This window comes from Centroberyx affinis, unplaced genomic scaffold (genome assembly GCF_046629955.1).
Source record: "Centroberyx affinis isolate AG114_WGS23_722 - 3 ecotype Tasmania unplaced genomic scaffold, CSIRO-AGI_Caff_v1 ptg001289l_1, whole genome shotgun sequence".
Taxonomy (NCBI): Eukaryota; Metazoa; Chordata; class Actinopteri; order Beryciformes; family Berycidae; genus Centroberyx; species Centroberyx affinis.
In genome coordinates this window covers 229,249-256,809 of record NW_027279795.1, presented here as the reverse complement: position 1 = coordinate 256,809, position 27,561 = coordinate 229,249, and the positions used below count along the sequence as shown (strand labels likewise).

The following is a 27,561-nucleotide window of genomic DNA, read 5'->3' as shown; positions in this document are numbered from 1 at the left end:
ATGTTAATTTGCATTTAGCTTGCTGAATCCTTCTTAGCAATTAACTGGCGTATTGTTAGACCGTTTGCCAAGGATTCAGGGCCACTAGAGCAGCTACATATTTATAAAACAACAACTTACTCACCAGACAGTGCTCTTCTGAACCTCCCGCACGACAACACACGAGCACTTTGCGGAAGTAAGTTGTCAAAACAAGGATGCAACGAACCAATCAAAATGATCCAAAAATGTCTGCAAGCCAATCATAACGGGGATCTTTGGAGCGCGGCGGCGCCATTTTGGTCGATGTTCTTGTAACGTCAGAGGACTTGCATGGGTTTTGTGGCCAAATGAGAAAATCATACAGATTTCCATTCACGCTAATTCTTGCAGCAAGTCTGTCACGACGAGGACGCTAAAATGCAGTAACGTGACACCGAAGAAAGCAATGTTCGCATTTGACAGCAGGTGGCGCAAAGAGGAAGTAGTTTGATTAATCGCATTCAGTGTGTTTTTACATCCGAGTGAAGGTGCAATCTCCACCACTGATCTCCACGGGCAGAGTTAGAACTAGAACTAAAAAAAACAACCAAATAATATCAATTGTATTTTATTTTACTATAAATTAATCAGTGTGTATTCTTAATTTTCGCTGTTGGACAGCATTTACTGAAAAACGTCCCAACGCTTTTGTCGGCGGCTTTTATTTTGAAAATTCTGCTAACGTTACCGGAAAGCGTATATTTTACACTTGACTAGCTTGACACCGCTGGTCACAGGCACACATCAGCTGTGCAAGGGACAGGAACACTGACCTAATTAGTGTACAAGGGGAACAACAACAACGACGACAAATCACAGCAACCGACTGAAAGACTGTGCGATTTCCTACGTGTAAGTTTTGCGTATGCCTTTCTTTAACAGCAACGTCCCTACGACGTAACGTAAAAAACGCACAGGAGGATCTGATTCTGAACGGTGAGATGCCAACAGCTGTTAGCTTCAAGGTGCCTAAATCCTGGATTATACAGGTGATATACCGCTCGTCACCGGTACCCAACCGTCCCATCTCAGTAACGAGAGGTCGGTACGTGACAAAAATAACGGATCTACTACGATACCAAGTGTCCTATCGGTTCAACCGTCACTCATTGGTACTTGTTGTGACAGTGCAGTGGACTGCGCAAGCTTGGCTACACAGCGACTACTGTGAGCCAGCGAGGCTTTCACAGATAAGTAGCCTACGGGGGTTAATGTGGGCCTTTTCAATTATCTGACAGCCAGAGAGGCATCCGTAAAGCCTAAATCCTGACTCTTGTATCCAGGCTGGTAAGCTACATAATGTATGAGCCCACCATTTTGGATGAAAGATATTATCTCAGGCCTTGCGTTTGACTGGCAATCACTCCTTCATTCATTTGCACTTGTCATCGCCCTCAGGAAAAAAATCAATGTAATGTTGCTATAGTCTAATATCACTATAGGTGTAAAAAAAAAAAAAAAAACCAAAAAACTGTCAAATTCAGAGTTGTGGACGTTTCGCTACTAGGCTTCAACTCTTCATTTTAACTAGATTTTGTTTTTATTTTTTGGACATCCTACTACCTGGATGACTGAAATCAGTCCACACAGACATCACTATAGGCAGTTGCAGTGTCTGTTATAGGCTACTCACTATGGTCCTTTTATCTCCTACCTCCTCTTCTTATTACAGGGACTCATAGTTTTGCTGTGATATTTGTATAGCATCCTTCTAAAATGTATGGTAGGATTACAGCAGTTTCCTCATCAGGACGTTAAGTCATCGTCATTGCATAATAAGAGGTTCATCATTATTTTTTGTTTTGGTTCGTAGGAACTCTGCTGGGGAAAAACGACTGAACTTCCCGTGATTGTTGCAGCCAGAAGAGACTGTGTATGTGTGTGTGTGTGGGACTTGGTGTAATTTGAGAGAAAGCTCCGCCGACCTGTCTGCCTGCAAGCCAACACAGCACTGACAAGTGTGCTTTTGACTGCCGCATGTGAAAGGGAGAGGAGGAGGAAGAAAAGGAGGAAAGAAACACCCGGATATAAGGCTTTTTGGTGACAGAGTTCCTTGTTTTGCGGAGCTGTGTCTCTGGGGGAAACTGGCTATTGAAAAAGTGCATAATGGCTGAGCTGTCATCAGCCCAGGTGACCGAGCGCACCTGAGCTTTGCTGCTGCTGCTGCTGCACAAACCCCAAAGTCACCACCGGAATTTACTGCGCAGCAAAACAGCAAATCGACCTTCTTGTAACTTTCACCGGGAGAAAACAGCCTAAACCAATCCATCACGCTTGTTGTCAGGAGTATTTTTACCTGCAGCTTTATTTATTTTTTATTTTTTTTGGTGGCCTACTTGTGAGAGGAAAACAAGAGCTGGAGGACAGATGTCTGTTTGTTGATTTGGGACCGATTCAACTGTTGGTTATAATAAAAGGGAGGCGGCTGGGACTCTGGGCATCTGTGTGCAGGAATGCGGATCCAGAGGATGAGCCATATACCGTGCAGGTTTGTCTGATTAGTTCATGCTGTGTACGTTAATGTGTGTTGATGTGTAGGGCTTCATTAATGAGATATCCGCTATTTGAAAAATCACCCTATAGGGACTTATATTGTCTCTGAGTTTATAGTGTATTTTTTTTGTCTCCTATGGAATTACTATAGGATTCTTTGAGCTATAATGTCTGGCCTATGGTAGCTGCATGCTATGTTAAAGTTTTGCTGTGATTTATGCATTGCATCCTAAAATTTATTATAGATCTACAGTTCTTTTTCAAAAGGGATGTGACTCCTACTAATTATTTCTGCCATGAAACTACAGCTAACTGTTGATTATTGTTGAAGTTATCAGCTATCTTGAACTCTTTACTTAGCTACATAGCAGCAACTTTAGAAAGGATATTGTCATCTGTGTCTTTTTGAACATTTTCCTCCCTCAAAATGGATGTATAGTGTCTTGGAATGCAGCCCTTCATAGTCTCACCTAATTTACAACACTTTGCACTTGGCCTACGTCTCATTTACAGATTATCAGCACAGATGCTGCTGAAAGTTTCCTGCTGTAGTCCACTGTGGTAAGATGATGTAGAGGAGGCCTGCCAACGTGTTGAACACAATGTCCCAAACGCTCTCTCTCTCTTTTTTTCCCCTTTCTCTCTTTTCGGCTGCAAGAACGTGCTTGAGACTTGTAAGGGGGGGGGGGGGGGGAAGAGCAGGACCTCTCTTCTCCTCAGGCTAGTTGCATGCATGCTACATCAAATCATATATCAGCTTTACTGAGGCATTAGGTCACCTGAAAGGACAGAATTTACCTTTTGGAACAGATTCATGCAGCCTGTGCAACTTGTGAGTGTAATCCAACAGTCTGCATCATGCTCTTTTTGTGAGCTTAACTCGTGTAGCAAATTCTTCATTCTCTGATCAACCATGAAAGGTTGTATGAATTACTTTAATTCTTGATTATTTATAAGTTTTATTTATTACTCTGCAGAAAAAATGTGTCCAAGGCACTCTTTCCATACAAAAAGTAAAAAGCCTTTATTGTTTAGTGGCTAATGTATTTGCATTGCATACATGTGTTTTCAAAATGTTTAAAAAGCACCGGTGCGTTTGCGGCACATACATAGCCTTCCTCAGGGTGGAAGCTTTTATTTATTACTGTCTTGTCCTGACATCTGGCCGCCTTAGGCCAGAGGAACCTGTGAAATGAGAGGAAGTTCACAAATCGCACTCTCTGGAGGCAAAGGACTAAGTGGCATTCAGCATTGGGTCTTGGCATGTGTCTTATGCTTCTTTGGGATCATTTCTCATATTTCATCGAATTAAGGAAAAAGTTAATCTATTATGCTGTCTAGACCTAGTTAAATTTGAAATGCACTTTATTTTTACATTTTAGGTATTTATTTAGTGAACGCTCTTATCCATAGTGACTGCAGTGAGTGCCACAGCAGAAAAAGCTTGAATCCTTCGATCGCTAATATTACAAGCAACCAACAGTAAGACGTTCCTGTGATCCCAGAATGATCATGCAGGCAGAGAAATAAGAACAAAGAGAGTTTTTTTTTTCCTTTCTTTAAAGCATACAGCAATCCTCCAAAGACTTAAAATCACAAATATTGCCTGATTCCAGTCCTCATATTCACCTTGAACACACAGGACTGGCAATAAATATGCTGTAATATAATTCCATGTTGCCAGAAGAGACGCCTAGGGCAGTGGAGAACTAGGATAGATTGCATAGTTAAGATTATGGAAATTACAAAATAAATGTCAGCTATGCCTTGGGCTAAAGCAGAGGGACTAGACGCCTGTCACACCTGTCACACATGCATGTAAACCTACTAGTATTCTAAGTGATTTCCTCTTCTGAGGTTCTCTGTAGGCATCCGAGGGAGGCGTGTTTCCTAGACTGATGGTTTAAAGGGAGGCACTCACGGATATGTGTGAATCATCGTGTACCTTCGTAACAATTACCCTCCACAGGATGTTACAGATGAAACAGACTTAAGCATGTGGTTTTTATTCTGCCCACAAACTTTCTTTCTTACATCCAACGCAAGACTGCAGACTCAAATTATCTTCTGAAAGCGGAAGCTGTGGAGCGTTTGCTTCCAACAGACCGTTGAATTGACTTATCTTTCAATGTTTATTTCTTCTTCCGCCTTTTTCCTCCTGAATGTTATGAACCGTTGAGGCCGTAGTGTTTGTCATGAACATCTGAAGTTATCAGATCCATATAACGTGTAATTTTAAAATGAGATAAAGTCAGATTCATAACCTTTGCTTTCCCTGCAGTGTATATCCAGCTGAAGTGATAGTGTCTCTTCTCTAAGCTTAAGTTTGCAGGCTGATGTTACAGGCAATTCATATTATTTAGGGTGCTGGTTTAATGCTGAAGCGGTACTGTCTGTCATTAATAAATTAAATGTGGAGAGGGGAAGAATGAAAGAGAAAACTTAAATTATCCATATGGCCACATGTTTGTCCATCCCAATATGAGTACCATTAAATGATCCATGTGTTAAATCATTCTCTCTCTCTCTCTCTCTCTCTCTCCTCTCTCTCTCTCTCTCTCTCCTCTCTCTCTCTCTCTCTCTCTCTCTCTCTCTCTCTCTCTCTCTCTCTCTCTCCTCTCTCTCTCTCTCTCTACTCTCTCTCTCTCTCTCTTCTCTCTCTCTCTCTCTCTCTCTCTCTCTCTCTCCAGAGTGGTTTCTGAGCACCTAAGGCTGTAAAGGGCCCGGAGGCGGCCATGTTGGATCTCTCCCTCCGAGTGCCGGTGTTGACCTGTCCTCACCCTTCACCTCACCGCACCTCCCTGCCCACCTAACTCCTCGCTCCATCTCTCTCTTTCCACATCCCTTCTCTTCCACCACCTGGCCCAGAGAAAGGTAAACATGACGTCTTATGTGGGCCGCATTTTTTGTTTACTTTGTTGTGTTTGGTTATTGGTATCAGTTATGTCAGGGCAGTTTGTTTGGGGGGGTGGAAGTCGGACTTGAATGGCTGAATGAACCTAGAGGCAATATTTGGGTACGCTAATGCAGCTCTGTCTCCTCCTGCCAGGTCCTCGGTCCTTGTGGAAAATGTCCTATGCACACCGCAAGCTGCTGACCCGGAGCCTACCTCACCTCGTCCTCCTATCACTGGCCTACCTCTGGTTCCTGGCCCCGCCCACAGGTAACATGAGCCAAACCGTATTTATTGACAGAGAATTGATAAGAAAACTTGCATCTGTACCCATCGTAAACTCCCCAGTGCTCGTCTGAACAGTGGATTCACACGCCTTTGATTACTCAGGGTGTGTCTTCGTCTTCCTTGGAAGCTCACAGTGAGTGTTTCAGGTTGGTAGTGGGTGTTTACTGTCCTGATAATCTGAGGCGTGGAGCCTGATTACCATTGGTGCCCCTACTGTGTGTATGTGTGGCTTCTTTTTTACAGAGTGAGTGCCTGATGCCACTTGGCTTGATGGGTTACAATGTGGAAAGGGACAATAGGGGCTCTGTGAATCAGACTGTGTGTGTGTGTGTGTGTGTGTTTGGGGAGGGTGGGAGGCAGGAGAAGAGAGGGAAGAGGGGTGGGATGGCTAAACAGAGGCCAAAGGGTCCTTTCTCAAACAGAAACTATAGTGCTTTTGTGTGTGTGTGAGGCAGGGGGCTGTGTGGTTCAAAGAATCAAGTTACATCCCATAATGTGTCACCCCAGACTCTCCCGTTGCTATGGCAACAATAGCTGTGGGGATAGCGCTGTCTAGGAACTGTCTGGTGAACTGCCTTTTTGTTTGTGTTTGTTTTAGCTGCCATAACTGTCAATAGCCTTGATGTCAGCTGGACAAGCTCCTGTCTTCTCTCGCGCTCAGCCAAGTCTTATCTTTAAGTACTTTAAGTACACTCTGACACTGCATTTTTTGTTTTGTTTTACCTAGAGCAGATACACACACACACACACACGTTGGGGCTGCTAAGTGTACCAGCAGTCTGCACTGTTGATATGACTCCGATATGTTCTGGCTGGGAGGGCGGAGTGTGTCGCGCAGCACACTGTGCTTTGGGTTTTAATCAGCGTCTTGTTTTGTCAGGAAAAAGCTTCACTTCCTGTCTACTGCTGCTTGAACAGTGGCTGCATGTCGGCATTTCTGAGAAATGTTCAGTCAGTGTGTCTGTTATAAAGCCTAACGTGTGAAAAGGCTCACAATTTGAGAGTGGAATTCACTGTGGGTTTCAGTTCTGAGGACAATGGCAGGATTTCCCAACAATGCCTTGATTGATACAAACCAGTGAAATCTTGAAACGGCTATGAAACGCTACCCAGCGCCATTTAGCCTTTGGCAGATCTTTTTCACAAAACTGCTTCCTCTTTCTAGATTTCCCCTTTGGTTAAACAAATCCATTACGCTCAGCTGTTATCCTTTCTTTCATGACCCTCTTCCCTCTTCTTATTTTAACCATGACCCTCTTTCAAGGGGATTTGGGAATCAAACATATCTCTCGTTGTGGCCAGTATACAATTTGGATATGGAAAACACAGACAGCACTGTCTGTCTGTCATATGTTGTGTCGAACGTCTGAACTCCATGGCGGTTGTGGAGCTGAAGTAACAGGACATCGTTCTCTTCTCCTTCCTTCCCTCCCCCTCCAGGTGTGTCAGCAGACGTCTGCCGAGTGACTGGTGGGGTGCTGGGGATGCACTGGAGCAGCACCATCGGCCTCGGGTGGCGCCCCCTGGCAGCAGGGAGGGGCGGGGCGACGTGTTGGGAGTCCTGCTGCTTGAACCCGAGCTGTAATGCCGTGTGGAGCCTGGGGGGGCGCTGTGTGCAGCTCAGCTGCTCCCGGAGTAGGGGCTGCCCCATCGCCTCCCTGCCCCAGCCCCACCAGGAGTCCCTGGGCCTCCTGCAGCTGCTCTCTAAGGTGGGGCTGCTGCTGATGGAACCATGTAAAAGAGGAAAAATCGTCACTATAGCAACAGTTTTTTAATTGCTTTTTGCCTTTCTACCGATCAGTATAGAGTACTGGACCTCTGTTGTCATATTATTTTGAAGATTTACCATCTAGTTAGAATCTATGAGTTGAAGTTGAGCATGTTGCTCATCAGTTAATTCTAGTATAATCAATGTTTATGATTTTTGAATAATCTATATGCTGTTTGCAACGTTTCAGAAAGTTCATAATAGATTTTTATAAAGTTCTTTGTTGTAACTCCGCTCTAAGGGTCCCATCACAGAAAGACGTAGGAAGGCCCGTGGGGCGCAGCAGGCAGGCAGCCATGGAGCGCACACTGGACAACACCGTACCAGCACGGTAACACAACTAGATTTTGGTTTAATATTCAAGGTTTTTAATTATTTATGCATTTAGCAAGTGCTGTTACCTAAAAAGACTTTAAATATGATTTGCGCATTTCCCACCAACTGGTTATTGTAAGGCTCAACTTGGGAGGTTTCACTCTGGAGCAGGAGTCAGTGGAACATTTATTTAGTCTTTGAAAAGCTCTCCTCTCTCTCATCACTCCTCCCTTCCTTCCTTCCTTTCTTCCTGTCTTCTGGTTTTATTCACAAGGGTTGGAATTAGCAAAGATCAGAGGAAATACACATGAATGACTCAAGTCATTCATGTATGACTCATGAATGACATTCATGTAATGTAATATTGACATTGTTTCTACATAATAAAGTCTTTGGGCTTTTGTGGTCCTGCAAAGGAAGAAAAGTGTGAGGGAAGCGAGGGAAATTTCTTTACTTGTCCCCCACTTCTGCTCCTGAACCGCTCCCATCATCCAAGACTGTGATTTTTACCTGTTGCCGCAGGGAAGCTCCAAAGCAGGAACGGCTCAACCGACCCCGACGATACCCAGCCCCATCGCGCTTCCTCTAACAGCCGACAAGAACCTTAGCCAGTCAGCCAATGGGAGCGGAGACGGCGCCCCGGCTCACCCACAGCAGAACTCGACGGCCGCGGACACCACTGATGCTGCTGCGTCTTCCAATAGCACCGAAGTCAGTAAACCCACCGCCACCCCAGCTCCTGCCATCACAACTGCTCCAACACAGGCCGGTAAGGAGGACACTCTGCTGAGGTTGGCATCACATGCACAGGCAGCAGCCAGCCTTCTCCAGCTCCTTCAGTTACTTCTTCGTCTTTATGCACTCATTCTTGATAGATCATATAACAGCACTGCAACTATCCAGTCTTGGAGGAATATTTCACGTGGCATCTTAGGTCCTCTCTTTGTTCAATTTGTGTAAAAGCTTTCCTTGTTGTTTCAGCTTCCACCTTTCCTCAACTTTCACAAGCAATCAAAATTTGCATAAGATCCTAGACTCTTATTTCATTCCGTTGCCGCCAATGGTGTTTGAGAACGTTTGGAAATGTCCTATGGATACAAATTATATGGTAGACTGGTCAGACGGCATTTTTAGCGTGTGAAAGCAACGTGTGCTCAGAGTGAGAGGCCAAACAGAGTGTAAGCAGTAGGAATGTGCTGAGACATGCTGAGCTTCTGCAAACAAGAATAACTCATACTGTCTGCCTCTCCTCCCTTAAGAACATAACATTATTTATCTGGCGTTCAGCACGGTTATTAACTGACAATTAACAACAATAACAGAGTAAGCAATACATCCCATTAGAGATAAAATCTTGTGCACTCTGCTACCAACAAAACAAGCTGAGCTGGTTTATCTAAAAACACTGAAGTTGTAATGAGGTCAACATCAGTTTATTAGGAGCTTAGACATGCATACACAACAACTTTTTTTTTTTGTTCTTAAAGAGAGCATCTGGACCTGTTTGGACCTATGATATAATGTGAAAAATTACAATAAAAAGACCCTGATCAAAAAAAAAAAAAGAGAGCATCTCACATTGGATCATGTCTTTTACACAGTTAGATCTAAGGATTTTGCATACTATATAGAGCATCAAAACTTGTCTTATATACCTTCAGCGATCTGCAATTTGTTCATGTCTAACAAGGTGGTGTGTGTGTGTGTGTGTGTGTGTGTGTGTGTGTGTGTGTGTGTGTGAATTCAGTTTATAATAGGGATGCATTCAATGAGAACACCACGCCTTCATCCCTGATTATACTTAAAAGTGTCATCTGTAAAACCTCTTTAATTTATCCGCCTATTACATTTCAATTAAGCGTAAGAATGATTCTTTCTTTCGTATGGTTTTGTTCATTTCTTTCTGTTCCTGTAAAAACTACTAACCAGTGCCACTTTTCTTGTTGCCATGCCAACCATGTGGTTTGCATACCCTTCCTGTGGCCTCCTCTCTGACCTGTGGTGTCCACAGCAGTGAGGGAGCTGGCGGTGTCGGCAGGAGAGAGTGTGGAGGTCACGCTGCCCCGCAACGAGGTCGAGCTCAACGCCTTTGTGGTCCCAGAACCCCAGCAAGGTGAAACCCTTGACCGCTAATTGACCTCATTACCACAACGGCCATTTTGAAGTTACTTACCTAACAGTTATCTAATTAGCTAAACTAAATTCCAGTAGCTTGGTATAGTGGACCAAACATATTACATTAAAATGTGAAGCTATATCCCTCCGGATCCTTGAGATCCATTTGTTTTTTCAGTGGGGAATCTGTGAATTGATGAATGTTTATCCGATTCCCAATGCATCTTGGTACACAACAGTAGGATTTAGCAAGGCTGTACTTCCTCTTCTGGGTGGAGTTTCCTACCCTGAGTGTGATGTAAATTCAAACTAACTGTCGTGGGAATAAGGTCTATAAGTCACTGTGTTTTCTGAAACCTGCAATAATTGTCATTAATGCGTATTACAGTGTTATGGTTGATTTGGTCGTGCTTAATGGGGGGGATGATGGTGAGATAGCACAATGTTCCTAGTTATGTATGTATGGAAAGTTAATTTGATCATTTCCAGGTGTTGAAAAGTTGTAATATTTGACAGAAGTCTTGGGAAGCAGGGAAAACCATTCTCTTTTTATACACAGACGACGCCACATTTTATGTAGTTGCAGACTAACTGTCACTCAGCATGTTGTTGGAAGAATTATGTTCAGTTATGTCAAATTGCTCAGTCACTATTGGCAGACGTCATAGTAAAACACTGACCAGAATCTTCAAATCCAGCCAAGAAGTTAAGGGCCGGACAAAGATGCAGATTGTGCTGTTCAATCAGAGGAATGCATTTCGCAATTTTGTTAAGCCGCTGATCCCTCCTCAACACGCCCCACTGACACTTAAATCTGTCATCTGGAAATGATCCTTTATCTGATAGATTTTAATTAAATGCAGTTTTGTTCTATGTTTTTATTCACTCAACGTTGGTACTTCTCCACAGGGACAAACTATGCATTTGACTGGCGCCTGATAACTCATCCCAAAGATTACAGCGGAGAGATGGAAGGGAAGCACAGCAAGACACTTAAACTCAGCAAGGTATGGATTAGATTATTATGGGCTTCCTTCATTTTCATACTCTGAACTGAAACTAAGACATGCCCCTGAAGCTGTGCTAAATTTGTAAATAGAAGGGTTTCAGTACCGTGTGTATATAACACAGATTCTCTCAAAAAACCCACTGCTTCCTCTTTCAATGTGATTTTTTTCTTTAATTTTCCCCTTTGTTCTCACTCTCTCTGTCTCTCTGTCTCTGTCTCTCTCTCTCTCTCTGTCTCTCAGCTGACTGTGGGCCTGTATGTGTTTGAGGTGACGGTGGATGGAGAGGGAGCGCATGGAGAAGGTTATGTCAACGTTACAGTCAAACCAGGTGAGGTCTAACATTCAGCATTTAAAATGTCATTCATCTTTTCTTATAAGGGAGGTTATGAGTGGTTATGGGTATTAGTCGTAATGATTTGAGGAACAAAATTATTTTAATTCACCTTTGGCATCTTAACACTTATATCTTGACTACTGCCAACCACAGCAGGCGTTCAAAGTGAAATGAAAAGTGTAAATTGCCGATATGGCAATATTCTGTGATCATTAATTGTGGAAGCTAAAATCACTATATATGTTTATACATGATTAATTGTACAGACTGTGAAACACCATTTACACCATGTGACACTAAGCTCCATTGACACCAATAATAAAGCTTTTTTTTTTTTTTTGCAAAAAAATACTGCAGTTATTATCTGGCATTTTACATAAAATCAGTGTACCTGTACTTTTATGACCACAGATGCAATGTTTTATGTGCAGTCAATTTAGTTTAATGTAGTTTCCAGGTGTGTGTGTGTGTACGAGCCCCCACTTTCCAAAAGTTGACTTGCTAATCAAGCTATGCAACGCTTGAGCATTGAATGGCTCTTGGACTAGAACAGGCCTTGCCGTGACTAAGTATTCTAAGTATTCTATTCTAACTAAGGTATTCTCTTTCATAAGCCGCAGTGTAATTAATTTGAAGGGATCAGGAACCAGAATTATACCTCATGTTGACTGTGTAATGTCAGTAGTTCAGCTGGAAGATGAGTGCTTGTGTTTTTTTGGCAAGGTAGCCACTGACTCGCTCTCTCCGCCTCGCTAACAAACATCTGATGTACAGCTCACTAAGCGCGTTAATGTCTTTATTTCCACCTGACAGAGCCGCGGGTAAACAAGCCTCCTGTTGCCGTAGTTTCCCCAAAGTTCCAGGAGATCTCCTTGCCAACCAGCTCCACGGTGATAGATGGCAGCCGTGAGTCTCCCACACCGCACACACACAAATACACAAACACATTAAACACTGGCAAATAGAGAAACGTTGTTCTTGAGGCTGCCTGGATGAGTTTACTATTACTTCTAGGATTTCTTTCTCAGTATTTACCTTTTTGTTTTTTGTTCTACACATGTGCCACTCAAAGAAATAGGTGAAAATGCTCTCAAACCAACACTAAGCACAGCTGCAATACTATTTTCAATTAAATTGTTTAAAAGTTAAGCTGTTAAACTCTTCCTCTCTCCTCTTTTCAGAGAGTACTGATGATGACAAGGTGGTGGCGTGGCACTGGGAGGAGGTCAAGGGTCCGCTGAGGGAGGAGAAGGTCTCTGCCGACACTCCCATCCTCACCCTCACCAGCCTGGTGCCTGGGAACTACACATTCAGGTACAGATGGACCTCACCTCTCTCTGTCAAAGAGCTGCACCATTGTAGGATGAAAACGTCATACCGCGTAGAAGTCCAAGTTTTCAGCTGTATTGTCAAATTGATAATAATGCTCCTCTAATGATATGCTGGAAAAAAGGCCATGACTCTGTGGTCCTTAAAATCACTAAAAACTTTCAGTTCAAGTGGGGAGGGGAAAAAAAACTAGTGATTTTTTTGTGAGAGAGGGGATGATCTCTGCAGACAGCCCACTCAAGCATCTAGAAAAAACCTCTAAGAACCTTTGCCACCATCTTAGATACTGGGCCTCCTCTGTCCATATGTTGATATGCTTATAACATTAAAAAGTAGGGAAATACATGGTCAAAACTTACTGGAAATCATATAACACGCATATAAAAGTATTGTTTTTAAAATCTGTACTATTTAACTTGGAGGTGAAATGTCTGCTGTACAATGTTGTGTATCTGACTTGATGAAGTGTGTGTTTCTGTTTCTGTCTCGCAGTTTGACAGTGACGGACTCAGACGGAGCCCAGAGCTCCACCCAGGCCACTCTGTCCGTCAACAAGGCCAAGGACTACCGGCCTGTGGCCAACGCCGGCCCTAACCAGGTTCGAGCTGTTTTCCACGTTATAATGTCTCTTTTCAATGCAGAAGAATACACATAAATGTGTAACTGTATGAATGTGAAGCAGGGCAGTGCTCCAAGAGACTATTTGTGCTCAACAAACAGTCCCTGGGTAAATAAAGTCTATGTGTAAATGTGTCTAATGAAAACAAATTAATTTAATGAAGTAGTGCACACATGGCAAATCAATAGCTCTTCTTTCACTTAGTGGAGTGAGTAAATAAGTCCCTCTGGGCTCTTGGCTCTTCTAGTACTTATTTGCCTTAATGATTTGTTTTTATTTAAATTCCTTGTGCTTTTGAACAACCAGGTCATCACTTTGCCACGCAATTCCATCACTCTGAATGGCAACCAGAGCACGGACGACCACGAGCCCCTGGCCTACGAGTGGTCGCTCAGCCCCGAGAGCAAGGACAAGGTGGTGGAGATGCAGGTGAGACTCTGGAGCTACGACAAGATGTTGTGTTCAGCGGTGGAAAGAGTACTAGAATGTCCTGCTCAAGTGCTGTTACTTTGCTGATATTTTGCTTAAGTACAGGTTAAAGTACTGGTGTAAAAATCCTCTTTGGTAAAAGTAAAAAGTAGGTCATTTAAAATGTACTCAGAGTAAAAATTACTGAGTTTCTTTTTAGAAAAGAGAACATTGATATGATTAGATATGATCTTGTCTATGCAAGTCTAAAAGGACGAGAGGACAGAGTTCAAACTAGTTATTTCTAGAACTTAAAACTAGAATCTTCTCTTCTTTGCTGACTGACCATTCACTGTGAATAATTCACTAATTTACGATTGGGCAGGTTCTGATGTTTTTGGAGAGCTTACAACATTTGTACTCTGGAATGAATGGGATCTAAAATGTAGTGTAATACAATACTAAAGTAAAAATTGATTTAAGTAAAAGTACACAAAAAAGCTACTCAATTACAGGAACTGGAGTAAATGTAATTAGTTATTTCCAACCGTGGTTGTATTTACCTGGCAAGTGGGTAAGTAAGTTTGGGGAAAGGCACACTTCTGCTTTGCATATGGATATTGTAATACACTTTGCAGGTCTTAGACACAGAACGATGTGGTATAATTCAGCAACTAAAGTCAGTAGCTTTCTTGGTCACAGCTCCCGGTCTCCTCTACTTACTGACAAAGAGGTGTACAGTATGTAGGAGAGGATTTAGGTACCACTCGTTGTCTCTCTCCACCTCCTGACTAACGCTCAATGCTGCCCCTGCATGCTACAAATAGTTTTTGGAAATTAAGCTAGTGGGTCCAGAAACAGGGTCACTAGTTCAGGTATCATTGTAAAGTACCCTGGATGAGAGCATGATGCCTAAAATGTAACTGTAAAAGTGTAACGGTGGTGTCTTTTTGTTTTTTGTTTTGTTTTCCAGGGTGTGCGGACCCCAACCCTGCAGCTGTCGGCCATGCAGGAGGGAGACTACACCTTCCAGCTGACTGTGACGGACTCGGCCGGACAGCAGGACACCGCCCAGGTCACCGTCATCGTACAGCCAGGTAAACGGCTGAAAAACAGCCTGTTCATGTGTATGGTGTCTCTGCTTGCTTTGATCAGAGAGTTTACAGTGACAAGTTGAGAGGAAAGTTAGAGTAATGGGCAAGAGAGGGGATTGATTAGAGATTTTGCTTGTTACTTCCCCAGTTCCTACCTTCCTTACAGCTCTCATTGTTTCCTTCCATTCTTCTTATCTTCTTTTTTTTTACCAGTGATTCACTTGTGATATTGATTTGGTTTATTTATTGATCTGGAGCTGTGTTCGCTTGTCAGACGCACATACACCTCCATAAAGAGAGACTAGGACTCAATTCCTTGTCTCAAACTTAATATGCACTTTGTTACTTCTTGTTTGCCTCGCTCACCCACAAGCTATGTACAAATATACGTAAGAAGTGTGAATACTATGCTGAACTAGAGTACATAGATGTATTTAGACCTGTTGCAAGCCTCAAATGATCTTCCAGAATGTATAGAGCTAACGTCAGTACTAACACCGGCACTGTTAATCTGAATTCCTGTTTGCTTAACCTTTAGTGGAAATGACATTGGGGAAAAGAGTGAATGGGAGGTGTGTGTTCATGCACGTGTAGGTGCGAAGTGCTAGGCGCCGAGTGTGGACACATGGCTGGAAACACACACTGGCAAGACGTTGTAGCAGTGTTTGAACTGTACCTGTCCTGTGAACACACATCTACCTGCGAGGTCAGGCCGTCTCGACCATTTCAGGAGCAACATCTGAATAAAAATGGCAGTGTCCTGTTACTCAGAGCCTGTATTTCCAAAGTGTTTCTGAGCAGGACTGCTGGTTTCTGATCACACACTTCAGCCTCTATGTATCAGATAGTGTAAGTGCTGATCTGAGGGCATTTTTCCTCTAAAGTCTTAGTGGGTTTTCTTTGCCATGTGATCCTTCAGGAGGTAGTGGGAAGGGGCAGTAGGCAGACTATCTGTCAACTGGAGCACTCGGGGTTCAAGCCCCCTTGTTGGCAAGCATCCACCCTGCTGAAGTGTCCATGAGCAAGGCAATGAATCCCATCCAGCTCCAAGGCTGCTGAGAGGCTTCATAAAACATGTACAATGTGTCACTAAGGTACAATATAGATGAATATTGGTTTATAAAGATGAATATAGCTCAGTCTTTCACCTCTTATATAGTGCACAATAGATTTTTGTCTCCCATGTGATGAAACTGTCTGTCTGTCCTTCAAACGTGATTTTTCAGGTAAAGGTCAAAATCAGACTCCACTGGTCTGATTTTGACAGAATTTGGAGGGGTTATGCATGTTGGCAGCATTTGAAAAATTACTGATTGGTCTTGTGGGGACGCTCTAATTAAAGGTCAAAATGTTTTACTTTGAAAGCATTTTGATGACACTTGAGGGATGCTGCTTGTTCACTGATTGGCCTGCATCATTTGTGGGGAAGACATGTTTCAACATGTTTTTTCTTTGTCAGTCTTTCTCTTCCCTTGCTTCCTCAGAGAACAACCAGCCACATATGGCAGCTGTTAAGCCCACTTCATTAATATGTTTCCTATGATCTCTACACTAGAGATGTATATTTCTTTTCCTCAAACTGCTCTTTCTGTCCCCCCATCCTCCAGAAAACAATAAGGCGCCAGTAGCAGATGCAGGGCCGGAGAAGGAGCTGACCCTGCCAGTTGACCGGACCACGCTGGACGGTAGCAAGAGCAGCGACGACCAGAAGATCGCCACATACCACTGGCAACAGACCAAGTCAGTCAGACACAGAGATATGCACACATTTATACTTTTGCATTGGAATCATATGGCCATTTTGTAGTAAAATTTAGACTTCCAGTAGTTGATGCGGTAGCTGAAATCCTCTTTTGCCACATGGTCACTTAAAAGCTTCATGACTGCTATAATGCAATGGAATTCAAATGTGCACGAAACATTGCTTTTAAAAACATTCTGAGTGATTCCACATTTGTTGGAGTCATTAAGCTAAAGGTTGCTACTATTTTCTAAATGCTCTCTCTCTCTCTCTCTCTCTCTCACTCTCTCACTCACACACACACACTCTCTCTGTCACCCTCTGTCTCTCACACTCTCTCTCTCACCCTCTGTCTCTCCATCAGGGGTCCTGATGGTGTGAAGATTGAGAATGCAGACGGTGCTGTTGCCACAGTGACAGGTCTGGAGGTGGGCACGTACGAGTTCACTCTGACAGTAACGGATGAGAGGAAGCTGCAGAGTACCGACGCTGTGACAGTCATCGTCCGAGAAGGTGTGTGTGTGTGTGTGTGTGGACTTTTCCTGATCTCATTAGCAAAAGGGTTATTTTTAGGGTTAGGGGTTTGAGTAAGACTTAGATTAAAGTTAGGGTGAAGGTTATGGATGATGAGGATTAGTAATTAAGAAATGAATATAAGTTAATAGACTTTCCTCACAAGCATGGTAACACAATCGTGTGTGTTTATGTTTTAGAGACAGGTTGTTGGAAGGGTGTACATTGTATGACAAAAGCCTAGAGGCAAATGTATTAACAATAGAAGCTATTTTGGCTTCAGAAAACAGCCCAGACAACATGCCTTAAGGTTTTGTTTTAGTTTATTTGCATATAGAAATGATGAAACTGGAAACCAGTACTGGTTCTATAAAGTGCCAGAGTGCGTTCTTGGCAATGATGTATAATTCTTTCTGAGTGCAATAAGAGGACAGCCTGTAGGAGCTGTGTGAAAATCTTCAACTAAGGTGTGACGCTTCATAGTTAAAATGGTATTTTCTAGGTATATATCTGGAGCACTTTATTGTCAATTTGAAACAGTCACTTTGCCTTATGAAACAAGCCTTATGAAAACATCTCAGCCCAAAAGAAAAAGAGTAAAAAGAACATGATGACAAACTAACAAATTACTCCATGTCTTGAGCATCATCTGCTGCTACTTTGTTTGGGCTAATTGCTTGGCTCATCAGTCACATATCATTCTAACAGTGTTTTAAATGTTTTGTTTTAGTCAGTAATGCAAATATAAGAAATGTGGTCTTCTTTCGCAAAAACATACTGCTACTCACAAGTTTTTGATTCAATTGTGGCTCTGGTTCTTATATTAGGAAACTATTGGACTCTGGGTCAATCCTACAAGGGCAGGAAGGAAATATGGGTGTTTGAGGTATAAATATTTGTATAGAGACTGAGGGAAAAAACCTTTTCAGGGAGAACTATGCCCCTACACAGGATAAGATGTAACTATCCCCTGTGCCATAATGTAGGCCAAGTACTTAGAAGAACCTTGTTTGGATTTTGGAAGATTATCAAGTGTGCACTGCCTGTACAGCTTTGTAGTGACAGAAGCTGTGACTTGTAGTACTCTGACCTGTGTAACACTGTGTTGTTTTTGACCAGAGCTGGACCAGCCACCGGTGGCTCATGTCCTGTCCGGCCCGTCCGTCTCTCTGCCGCTGAGGACCGCCACCCTGGACGGGTCTCACTCCAAAGACGACAAAGGTGGAGTCAGCTACCTGTGGACCAGAGACGACAGCAGCCCTGCCGCTGGGGTGAGACTGGCACTGACCTTTGACCTGGATATCTGAAACACTTGCCATTTGATCTGATCTGATTGGTTAATGGTACAGTCAGGGTCTAAAATTGAAGGAAAAATCCATCCTAAAACCCTTAAACAAACTGCTGATAATGTACTTTGAATTTCTGAGCCCATTTTTGATAGTTGTTGGTGATGTACTTTTCTTATTCCCACTGATAAGTGGCCAAACGTAGACAACAGGGCAACTTACAATGACTGCAACAGTAGATTATGCTAAAACTCCTAGATCTCCATCATTACAAACACAATAGAATAACCATCTAAGTGAGAGAAGTGCTCAAGAATAAAATGAGAGGAACGAGCATTAGGTTTTAAGCTCTATTTATTCACTCAAAATGGAAAAAAATAACGGAAAAACATCGAACGTCCTGAGTGTTGGGAAAAGACGAACAAAAAAGTGTCGCAGAGTATGAAAGTTTTGTCTGTTCTTTGTTCCACCAGGATGTGTTGAACAACTCGGACCACCAGGCGGTGCTGTTTCTCGGAAACCTGGTGGAGGGGAAGTACAGCTTCACCCTGACGGTCACCGACAGCAAGGGACAGGGCAGCGCTGACAGGGGCACAGTGGAGGTCAAACCAGGTACGGTGAACATAGACTCTCACACACACACACACACACACACACATATATGCACAGACACAAACTTACAGTATATAAACATTCACACTGAGAGACAGAGCAGCAGTTACATGGACACAGCAAGAAATAGAGCTGGACTCAAAGGAAAAATCACCACCCTAAAACACTGTTAAAAGGCAGTTATTGGTGATATACCTTGCTTTTCTGGGCCCATTTTGTTGTTTGGAGGTGTATTTTTGTTATTCCTACAGATAATAGGCCAAACATAGATGATGTGACATCATACCTACATATTTCCAGGGCAGCTACAGTGGAGTTTAACACATTTTCAGTGCTCTGAAATGAATGAATCACTAACTGACGTGAAAATAAACGAGGCAGGCTGAGGGAAACCCTTCATCACAAACTAACTTCACAGATTAATGGTATATAACAGTGTAAGAGTATCAGAGTGTGGATTTTTCCTTTTAAACAAGCCCATGCATACAAATGATCACCCTCACAGCAAGAGACAAAGCAACCAGCAGAAGATGGTTGACCAGGTCTGTGTGCAACATATGGTGTACACACAAACACACACACACACACACACACACACACACACACACAGCCGGAAACTAATCCGTCACTCCTGGCCCTGGCCTATTTCCCAGAGTGTTGGATCTTGCAATGGGCCTCGTTTTCTCAAGTCAATTTTTTTTCTCTCTCTCCATCCCTTATTGCTTTTTTCTCTTCCCTACCACCCTCCCTCACCCTTTTCCTCCCTCATCTCCCCTTCTCTCTCTCTCTCTCTCTCTCTGTCTGTCTGTCTCTCTGTCTGTCTCTCTGTCAGACACGTGGGAGCGTGACCTGGTGGAGTTGGTGCTGGAGGTCTCTGTGTCCCAGGTCACCCACCGGCAGCGCGACATGCTGCTGCGGCAGGTGGGGGTGCTACTGGGCGTGCTCGACAGCGACATCATCGTGCGAGAGATCAGCGCCTTCAACGAGCACAGGTGAGCTCCTCTGACTCTCTTCGCTTGTCTCAATTTTGTTTTTCCCTCTAGACTCAATTCCACTGACTTGGCAATAATACATCACACTGGCATTTCTGAGTGTTGTTTTGCAATCCATATGATTGATTTGCTGTTGTGAAAGAGTAATGGCATCCTTGTGGATCACTTGACTGAAACACAAGCTCGCATTGTTATGGGTTTGACTGCAGCTCACATTCTGTTATCATATTGCATCACTCCATCTCTCTCTCTCTTGCATCTTGAATGTCTCTCTTAAGTGTATATCCCGTAATGAAATGCATAAAAGTTTTCATTAGTCAGATGACTCAAGTCAGACTCAAGTCACAATTTGAAGTGCTTGAGACTTGACTTGACTTGGGTTCTGGTGACTTGGGACTTGACTTTGATTTGTACTTGAAAAGGTTTCTAAAGTCTCAACAAAAGATATTGTGTTTGTGTAAATGACTTGGATTGAAAGTGATGAGATTTGTTCCACCAGAAAACTGAATTTAAATTCTGTTTTCTGAATTTGTATGGAATTAATGAATTTATTGAAGTTGAAACTGATTATAGAACTTCATGATGCTCTTACCAAGTTTTTATCCTATTAAAACCATATTGCATTGAAAAGTCCTAGATATTTAGTTTTCATTAAGATATTAAATTGATACTGGACTGTTGATTTGTTCTGACTTGACTTGACTTGGGACTTGACTTGAGACTTGTCCCTGAAGACTTGCGACTGACTTGGGACTCGGGCAAAGTTGACTTGGTCACACCTCTACATAAAAATAATCTTGAAAAAGGCTTGAATGATATATTTCCCTATGATTAATAAATAAGTAGTATAAATAAGTAAGTTCTCAAAACATTTCTTCCTCCTCTCTCCCTCCCTGCTCAGTACCCGTTTGGTCTTCCTGGTCTCGGGCGGCCCGGGGCGCCCTCCGCTGTCCGGCCGCAGCGTTGCAATGGGGCTTCGCAACAAGCTGCGCAAACAGAAGAATGACTTTCTCATCTTCAAGGCGCGGCGGGTCGACACCGTCAGTGAGTACTGGATGAAGGCGCCACTTTGACTCTTGTATTATTCAAGTAGACACAGGTCAAATAATGACACTGATGGATTGCAGTCATAGTTCAAATCTCTCAAATTTCTTTGGGCTGCTGCTACAAGTTAACTCTTGTCCCTCTTCTCTCTCTGTGTCTCTCTCTCTCTCTCTCTCTCATTCTCATTCTCTCTTTCTGTAACTCTGTTGTACACTGTTGTCTTACTTAGTGCACCTAACCTAGAGAAGTTACATATGTTCTATAATGTGTATGCCGTTTCATCTGCCATCTGCAAGATGAATTCCCTCTTTTGAGATATTAAAGCTCTCTCTTCTCTCCTCTCCTCCCTCCCTCCTCAGTCTGCCAGCTGAACTGCTCCAGCCATGGGGAATGCGACTCGTTCACACGGCGCTGCGTCTGCCACCCGTTCTGGATGGAGAACTTCATCAGAGCGCAGCTGGGAGACGCAGAGAGCAACTGTGGTGAGATGAGATCAATCTCAGTCAGATATTTCAGTCAGTTAGTTAATCAGATCGCAGAATTATGTCGGGTCCAAGTCTCAATGAGAGTCACTCTCAGCGATTCATTGATTCACTTTTCGCTGATCATGAAATTTAGTTCCTCTTTATATAGTATGCACATAGTGCCCTTTTGCGCCTTACATATGTTTTTATTTTCAGAGTGGAGTGTGCTCTATGTGACTATAGCGTCCTTCATGATTGTGGTTGCTATAGCAACTGTCGTCTGGGGGATGGTGTGTTGCTGCCGCAGGTGAGTACCATCTCATATAGTATATTAAATATGGGTCGGCTTAAATATTCTTATTTTGTGTTCTGTCAGGTATGATTATAATGTAATGTTGTCATCTGCGTATGAAAAATACCCGCCTCTTCCGTCAGGCATATAGAGTATACCCATCATTTCCACTGACTTCTACTGAGTGTTGGGATTATAGTATATCCACCTCTCTGATGATATGCCATGTGTGTTTTTTCCCTGGAAGGCGTAAGAGCAGAGTGCGCAGGAGCAAAAGCCGCTACAAAATGCTTGAAGCTGAAGAGCAAGACAGTCTGGAGCTACAACCACCTAGAGCTGGTGAGACACACACACACACACACACATACACAAACAGTTATACTTAAGTCACTTTTGGGGTATTTACATAGACTTACATTAATTTCCTGGAGACTTACCCTAACCATAACCACTACTTGCCTAAACCTAACCCTTAACCTAACCCTAACCTTAACCACTGACCCAAAAATCTGCTTTTAACCAATTGAGGACACGGCTTTTGTCCCCAGTTGCACAAGCCATCCCCAATCAACTGGTCTTAAGTCTGGTGTGTGTCCCTGAAAGTGACTTAAGTCATACCACACACATACACACACACACACACACACACACACACACACACACACACATACACCACTAATCGTAGTTCACCATCTCAACAACTCTAAAATATGATTCACAACATTTAAAGCTGCACTAGGTGACTTTAAGGAGGTAACTGTTTGAAAATTTTTAACTTCAATACCCAGAATTCACCTAACAAACTGCACACAGCACGCTCATGTTTACCACCCCGGCCGGTCTGTGATCACTTTATACAGAAGGATACCAAAGGGATTAGAGAAAGAAGATCTAACTTTGGTGAGTCCAGATTTCTCTGGACGGAGCGCTGCTCACTGCTGTTTAGGAGACAGTTTGGATTTAGCTTTTAAGTTTCAATTTGTCACCTCCTGTGGGAGAAGTGTCCATACCTGACACCAGAATTTCATTTGGGCAAACAGGGTGAATCTGTGGTATCTCAGTTAGTGGGGACGTGACGCTGCACTTGATAAGCCAGGCTGATAAGACAGGTATATTCTTACATGAAGTCTTGCCTAGTGCAGCTTTAACACAACAGTATCAAATCTTCATCCTCCTGTTCCTTTCTCTTCTCTTGCCTCTCCTCCTCCTCCACCCTGCCACCAGGTCGTCTGAAGCCGGCGCCCGCCCCCTCCTCCTCCGCCCTCATGCACTCAGACTCTGACCTGGACAGTGACGACGGGCAGGGGGGGGTCCCGTGGACGGACCGGGAACGCGGGCATCTCCTGCGGCCCCAGAACGGCTCCCTGAGGAACGGCCAGGGGCCGCCGAGGAACAAGAAGCAAAGAGAAGAGCTGCTATAGCAAGAGAGGAGGGGGGAGCGCGCGCCTCCCCTTACACACACTTCCTTCAGCTCTCACACCCCTCTATTTGTCACTCTTTATCTCTCTCTCTTTTTGTTGTTCTTCAACACGCAAACCTCACACCTCTCATCCATGAAGACATTAAGTATGATAATTGGATTTAGGAAGAGGGAGAGAGGAAAAACATGCTGGATACATGTTGTAGCCGCATCCCACTGTCACAGAATAACACCCCTATATTGAAATTTCCCTGCTCCCACACTGAGCCAAAACAGAGGAGAAGACTGAACCGTTCCATGGAGGATTGGGGTGGCCAATGTGGAATGGTAATAAAATGTCACGTAGAGCCCTATATGTAACACGGAGACATCAAGAATGTACTGTAACCCCTCTCACTGGTTAGAGACTGCGGGAGAGAAGAAGAAGAGAAGGAGAGAAGAACCTTTCCCTTCTGAAAACAAAGAACTCTGCTTCAATGACACGAAAATCAGCGAGCCCACTTGACACACACACACACACACACACATTGGCTCTCTGAAACACGCATGTACACACACACACACGTCGTATTCACACCCTTCCCAGGTCATACTGATGCTACCAAACACTGCCAAGTTAAAGCCAACAGTTAACTCTGATATATAGTTGGTGTTGATGACAAGGTGACTCTTCTGAAGGAAAAACGCAACCAAAACAGAGCTGCCGACCGTAAGAAGCCCCGCCCCCCCCCCCAAAAAAAACAACAACTCCAAATGTACGTATGTGCATGATGAGCGACAGTTCTGATGATACCGGAGTGACAGCATGCGTGTGTTATGTATGTTGTGTGTATGTGCGTGCCTGGTCACGGTGCTTTTCTGGCTGTTGTGCCAAAAAGTTTAACTTCAGAGCGGTTTGTGTGTTTTTAAAGTCTCTAATTAACCCGCGTTAAGAGTCACTTATGTTATCAGCCATGTTGGTCAGAGGCAGAGGATCTTGGGAAAAACGCCTCAGTGGACGAAATCGCTGAAACACACACTGGACGACACGCTGTTAACGAAGCCGTCACACGCCTGTCACTGTGGCCCTCGACAGAAATGAGGAAGAGGATGATGAAATTCACAATACAAAAAGGAGGAACTGGGCACTGCTTCCTCACTCACCTCAAGATTCATTCACGCAATGACTGCTTGAACCACGAAGACCACTTAGTTTTTTTGTTTTTTTTTGGGGGGGGGGGGGGGGGGTTTATTAGAAAACAACTTTTTTAGCCAGTGATTTGATGCCGATGCACTTTGTCTTCATGCACCACAGCATGGCTCTGTCTGTCAGCTCCTTTCTCACTTTTATCTCCCGTCGGTTGAAAAGGGAGCGCTTGATCTGTGCTGGTCAGATTCGAGAGGTTCAGCCACAGACGGAGGCCCTGGCTGCATTCAAATTGCATGAAATCCTTCATTTCCTTGACCTTGCCAGTAAAAATCCTTTTAGAGAGATCAAAGGAAAGAATACATTTTAGTTGATCTGAATGCAGCTGAAGTCCAGAAGCACCTCGGTAACCTCACTTTGTTACAGGTCTGTGGATTTGAATGGATTAGACAGGCCGGTGTGAGCAATATGAATGGCAAAGTGATGATTTTACACTATTGCTCTCCTCTATAGAACTGTTTTAGATAATCTTGCAGTCCCTGTGCAGTTTCAGCAACTAAATTCATCTATGTGGCTCTGAATAGGATGAGTGCATACATTTATCCTTGCTTTCACTTGATGTCATCGCTCCCATCTTTAGCTATTTTGTTTCAAGTGACATGCTTAAAGGCAACCCATATGAGGGATATGATCAGCAATGGGGGAAAAAAAGTAGGGAATCAAGACAAGAATGTGTAAACTTCCAGTAGGAATGAATGGGAGTTGTGTGTCCAAAAATCCGAAATTGTGCTAAAAATCACATCCCTGCTTATGGGTGTGATCAGAGCAAAAGCTTAATCTGAGGGATGTTTCGCCTCTCAGCGTGTATTGGCAGGGAGAAGACAGACAGGCTGCAAGAACATGGAAGTAGTGATGAAAATTGGCTTCAGCCTGCGAAGTAGAAACAAACAACTTCTGTATGTGAGGGGTGAGGAGGGGTGTTAGAGGTGTTTCTGGACCGGGCTGCACAGAGGGAAAACTGCTTCAAATGATGCTTCCCTGCAACATCCAGTAGTGTGATTGCTTTGCATGCAGACTGTGAAACTGGCCTGTAAGACGAGTCCCAAGTTTTGAGTCACTTTTTCTTTGGTTGTTGAATGTTTAAAGGGTACACCTTTGATTTGATCCAAGCTGTACTGTGAAATAAGCAATCATTTTAAAAAAATATCTTTTTCTTACTGTAAAGTCATCTCATGCTGATGTCAGTACTTTTTGCACTAGTTTTGTCTTGAAATGTACCTAGTGCACATCAGGCCGGGGCAGAGATGTTTTGAAATATTTTAGTCAGGTGTGCTGATTTTAACTGGTCATCTTTTGCCAACTTGTGCAAGGCAAATTAAAATCAAGCGCACCTGAAGTGCCAACTGTTTGAAATCATTTCATCTTTTTCCCATGCCTGTTGCACATCCTAGAAAACAACTTTTGGGGTAATTGTCCAGATTTTGGGTTGATTCACTTTCAATTCTACCAATTAAAAAAATGGAAATTATTCTATATCCATTTATTTTAACAACAATAACAATATAATATAAAAACCTTTCAACACATTATATATACCCATTCTATAATGGAAAAAAATTGCATTTATTCTGTTACTAGTAATTAAATTGCAAATCACATTTTGAATTCATAGAAACAAGTGAATTGACCCCAAATCTGATGGAGTCCACTGTGAAGGCAGACTGAGAGACAGGAAGTATCTGCAAAATGAAGGGATACTGTGTTTAATTTAAATTGTTTTAAATAACAAGATTTTAGTGAAGGATTCCCCCTCCTTCGCTGTGTGACCTGACCTGATGCAACTGGATAATCTGTAAAGTAAAATTAAATACGTTTCATTTTGTTCTTGATTTTCTGTGGTGTCGTGTGCTTTGCTGATTATTCATAACTGTGTTTCCAGCTCTTCCCAAACTTGACCCGAATTTGATGATTGCTTGCTTGATTGCTTTAATAGCCATCATTCACTTCTCACCTGTAGTTCACCATAAAGGTTTTTCCATTTCTTTTCTATTCCCCGTCTGTCCCACTGTGTCCCAGCAGCTTTAGAAAGCTCTCAGTTACTGAGTGGCAGGTTATAGGGGTCGGACCTTGGGATGCCACACAGAAAGATTCAAATGCATCCTCAGATTTTCCTGGAGAATTTATTTTCTGTAGCTGCTGGTTATGTGATGTCACCAAAGCCTTTTAAATTCCTGCAAAGTAAAGGTATTCTGAATCAAAACAGCAGGCTGCGAAGTTAGTATTGTAAAATAAGATTAGATTTATGAGATTCGTTGATAACGCAACTGTTTTGGGCCAAAGGAAATTTATCTTAAAGCGGTGGATCCCTATAAGAGTAAATGTTTAGAAACCATTGATATTGATTCTCATGACAGAGGATTTGTTTGTTTATTGAAGAAAGTGACGGCCCTTCACCAGTCTTGGTTCTATGATTATTAGTACAATTGTGTCCTTTCTGATATCTAAAGCCAAAAATGACACACAGTCCTCTTAGCCTTCTCTTTTTTACATCTCTTTACATCTCTCTAAGTGCTGATTTGTCCCGTTTTGAGGTCATTTCACCGCCCTCCCCTGCTCTGAAACATGGAGCTCCTCTTACCTTCTCACTCCACTATCGCTGCCCTGACTCTGATGTAATGCCATCATCTCATTCACACATCTCTTGCATAGTTTATCGTCTCATCGTCTTTTATAGGCGACTGTTAGCGTCAATGGGTGGCCTTTACTGCTCCGTTAACACAATTACCGAGGCGACCGACCCCATAACAAGCGATGATGGAGGCCTGCAGTGTCTGTAGTTATGTCAATTTTGCCTCATTGGACATGATGGTTTCACAAAGCGAGGACAGCAGATGGAAGCAGAGGTCAGAAATTATGTTGTATCCGTGACTATGAGGCACTGGAGACTGTTCTTGGCCATATATTCTTCAGACAAATGTGAGAAAATTTAAAGTGTATAAAAACCAGGCTTGATCCTAAAGAGGTTTGATCCCTTTTATTCCTCTGATGCACAGATCTGAAGCCTTCACCATCTCAAAGACAAACATCCAAAACTTCCCAAATTATTATTCTTCTTTTTGATTTTTGAGAATGGAAAGCAGCCTGAATCCTCTATGCATGTGTATCTTGTGTGTGTGTGTGTGTGTGACACTGTTCTTTGAATTCACTAATGAAAGATACTGCAGTGACTGAATCTCCTGCATTACAAGACACAGTTTGAGGGCAGCTGTGTGTGTGTGTGTGTGTGTGTGTGTGTGTGTGTGTGCATCCCTCCACCACATCAGAGGCCAGAACAGACAAGTTAAGACAAGACAAGAGCACAGGAAACACACACCTACACATTCA

The 27,561-nt window shown here is 43.1% G+C and overlaps 1 protein-coding gene across 2 annotated transcripts; it reads left to right on the top strand.

Annotated features, from left to right (window-relative positions):
- Positions 1-743: 743 nt before the first annotated feature.
- kiaa0319l (KIAA0319-like ortholog) lies at positions 744-26,044 on the top strand. 2 transcript variants are annotated; one of them, XM_071525332.1, is made up of 25 exons: positions 744-873; positions 1,835-2,509; positions 5,205-5,388; positions 5,564-5,677; positions 7,136-7,404; positions 7,705-7,794; positions 8,301-8,547; positions 9,793-9,891; positions 10,803-10,900; positions 11,144-11,231; positions 12,051-12,143; positions 12,419-12,551; positions 13,059-13,164; positions 13,492-13,614; positions 14,567-14,690; positions 16,295-16,427; positions 16,793-16,941; positions 18,061-18,212; positions 18,701-18,839; positions 19,672-19,831; positions 20,733-20,875; positions 21,235-21,357; positions 21,556-21,646; positions 21,879-21,970; positions 22,856-26,044. In XM_071525332.1, the coding sequence occupies exons 4-25, from the start codon at positions 5,584-5,586 to the stop codon at positions 23,050-23,052; spliced, it is 2,943 nt and encodes a 980-aa protein (XP_071381433.1). In that variant the 5' UTR covers positions 744-873; positions 1,835-2,509; positions 5,205-5,388; positions 5,564-5,583; the 3' UTR covers positions 23,053-26,044. The 2 variants fall into 2 exon arrangements, with proteins under 2 accessions (XP_071381433.1, XP_071381432.1); XM_071525331.1 differs by having other exon boundaries at positions 9,790-9,891.
- The last annotated feature ends 1,517 nt before the right edge of the window (positions 26,045-27,561 follow it).

Bases quoted from the DNA above. Each gene is read 5' to 3' on its own strand.
- kiaa0319l (XM_071525331.1), top strand. From the start codon at position 5,584: ATGTCCTATGCACACCGCAAGCTGCTGACCCGGAGCCTACCTCACCTC. The intron at 18,213-18,700 runs GTGAGACTGGCA...TTGTTCCACCAG, and splicing joins ACAGCAGCCCTGCCGCTGGG to GATGTGTTGAACAACTCGGA. The intron at 21,358-21,555 runs GTGAGATGAGAT...TTTTATTTTCAG, and splicing joins AGACGCAGAGAGCAACTGTG to AGTGGAGTGTGCTCTATGTG.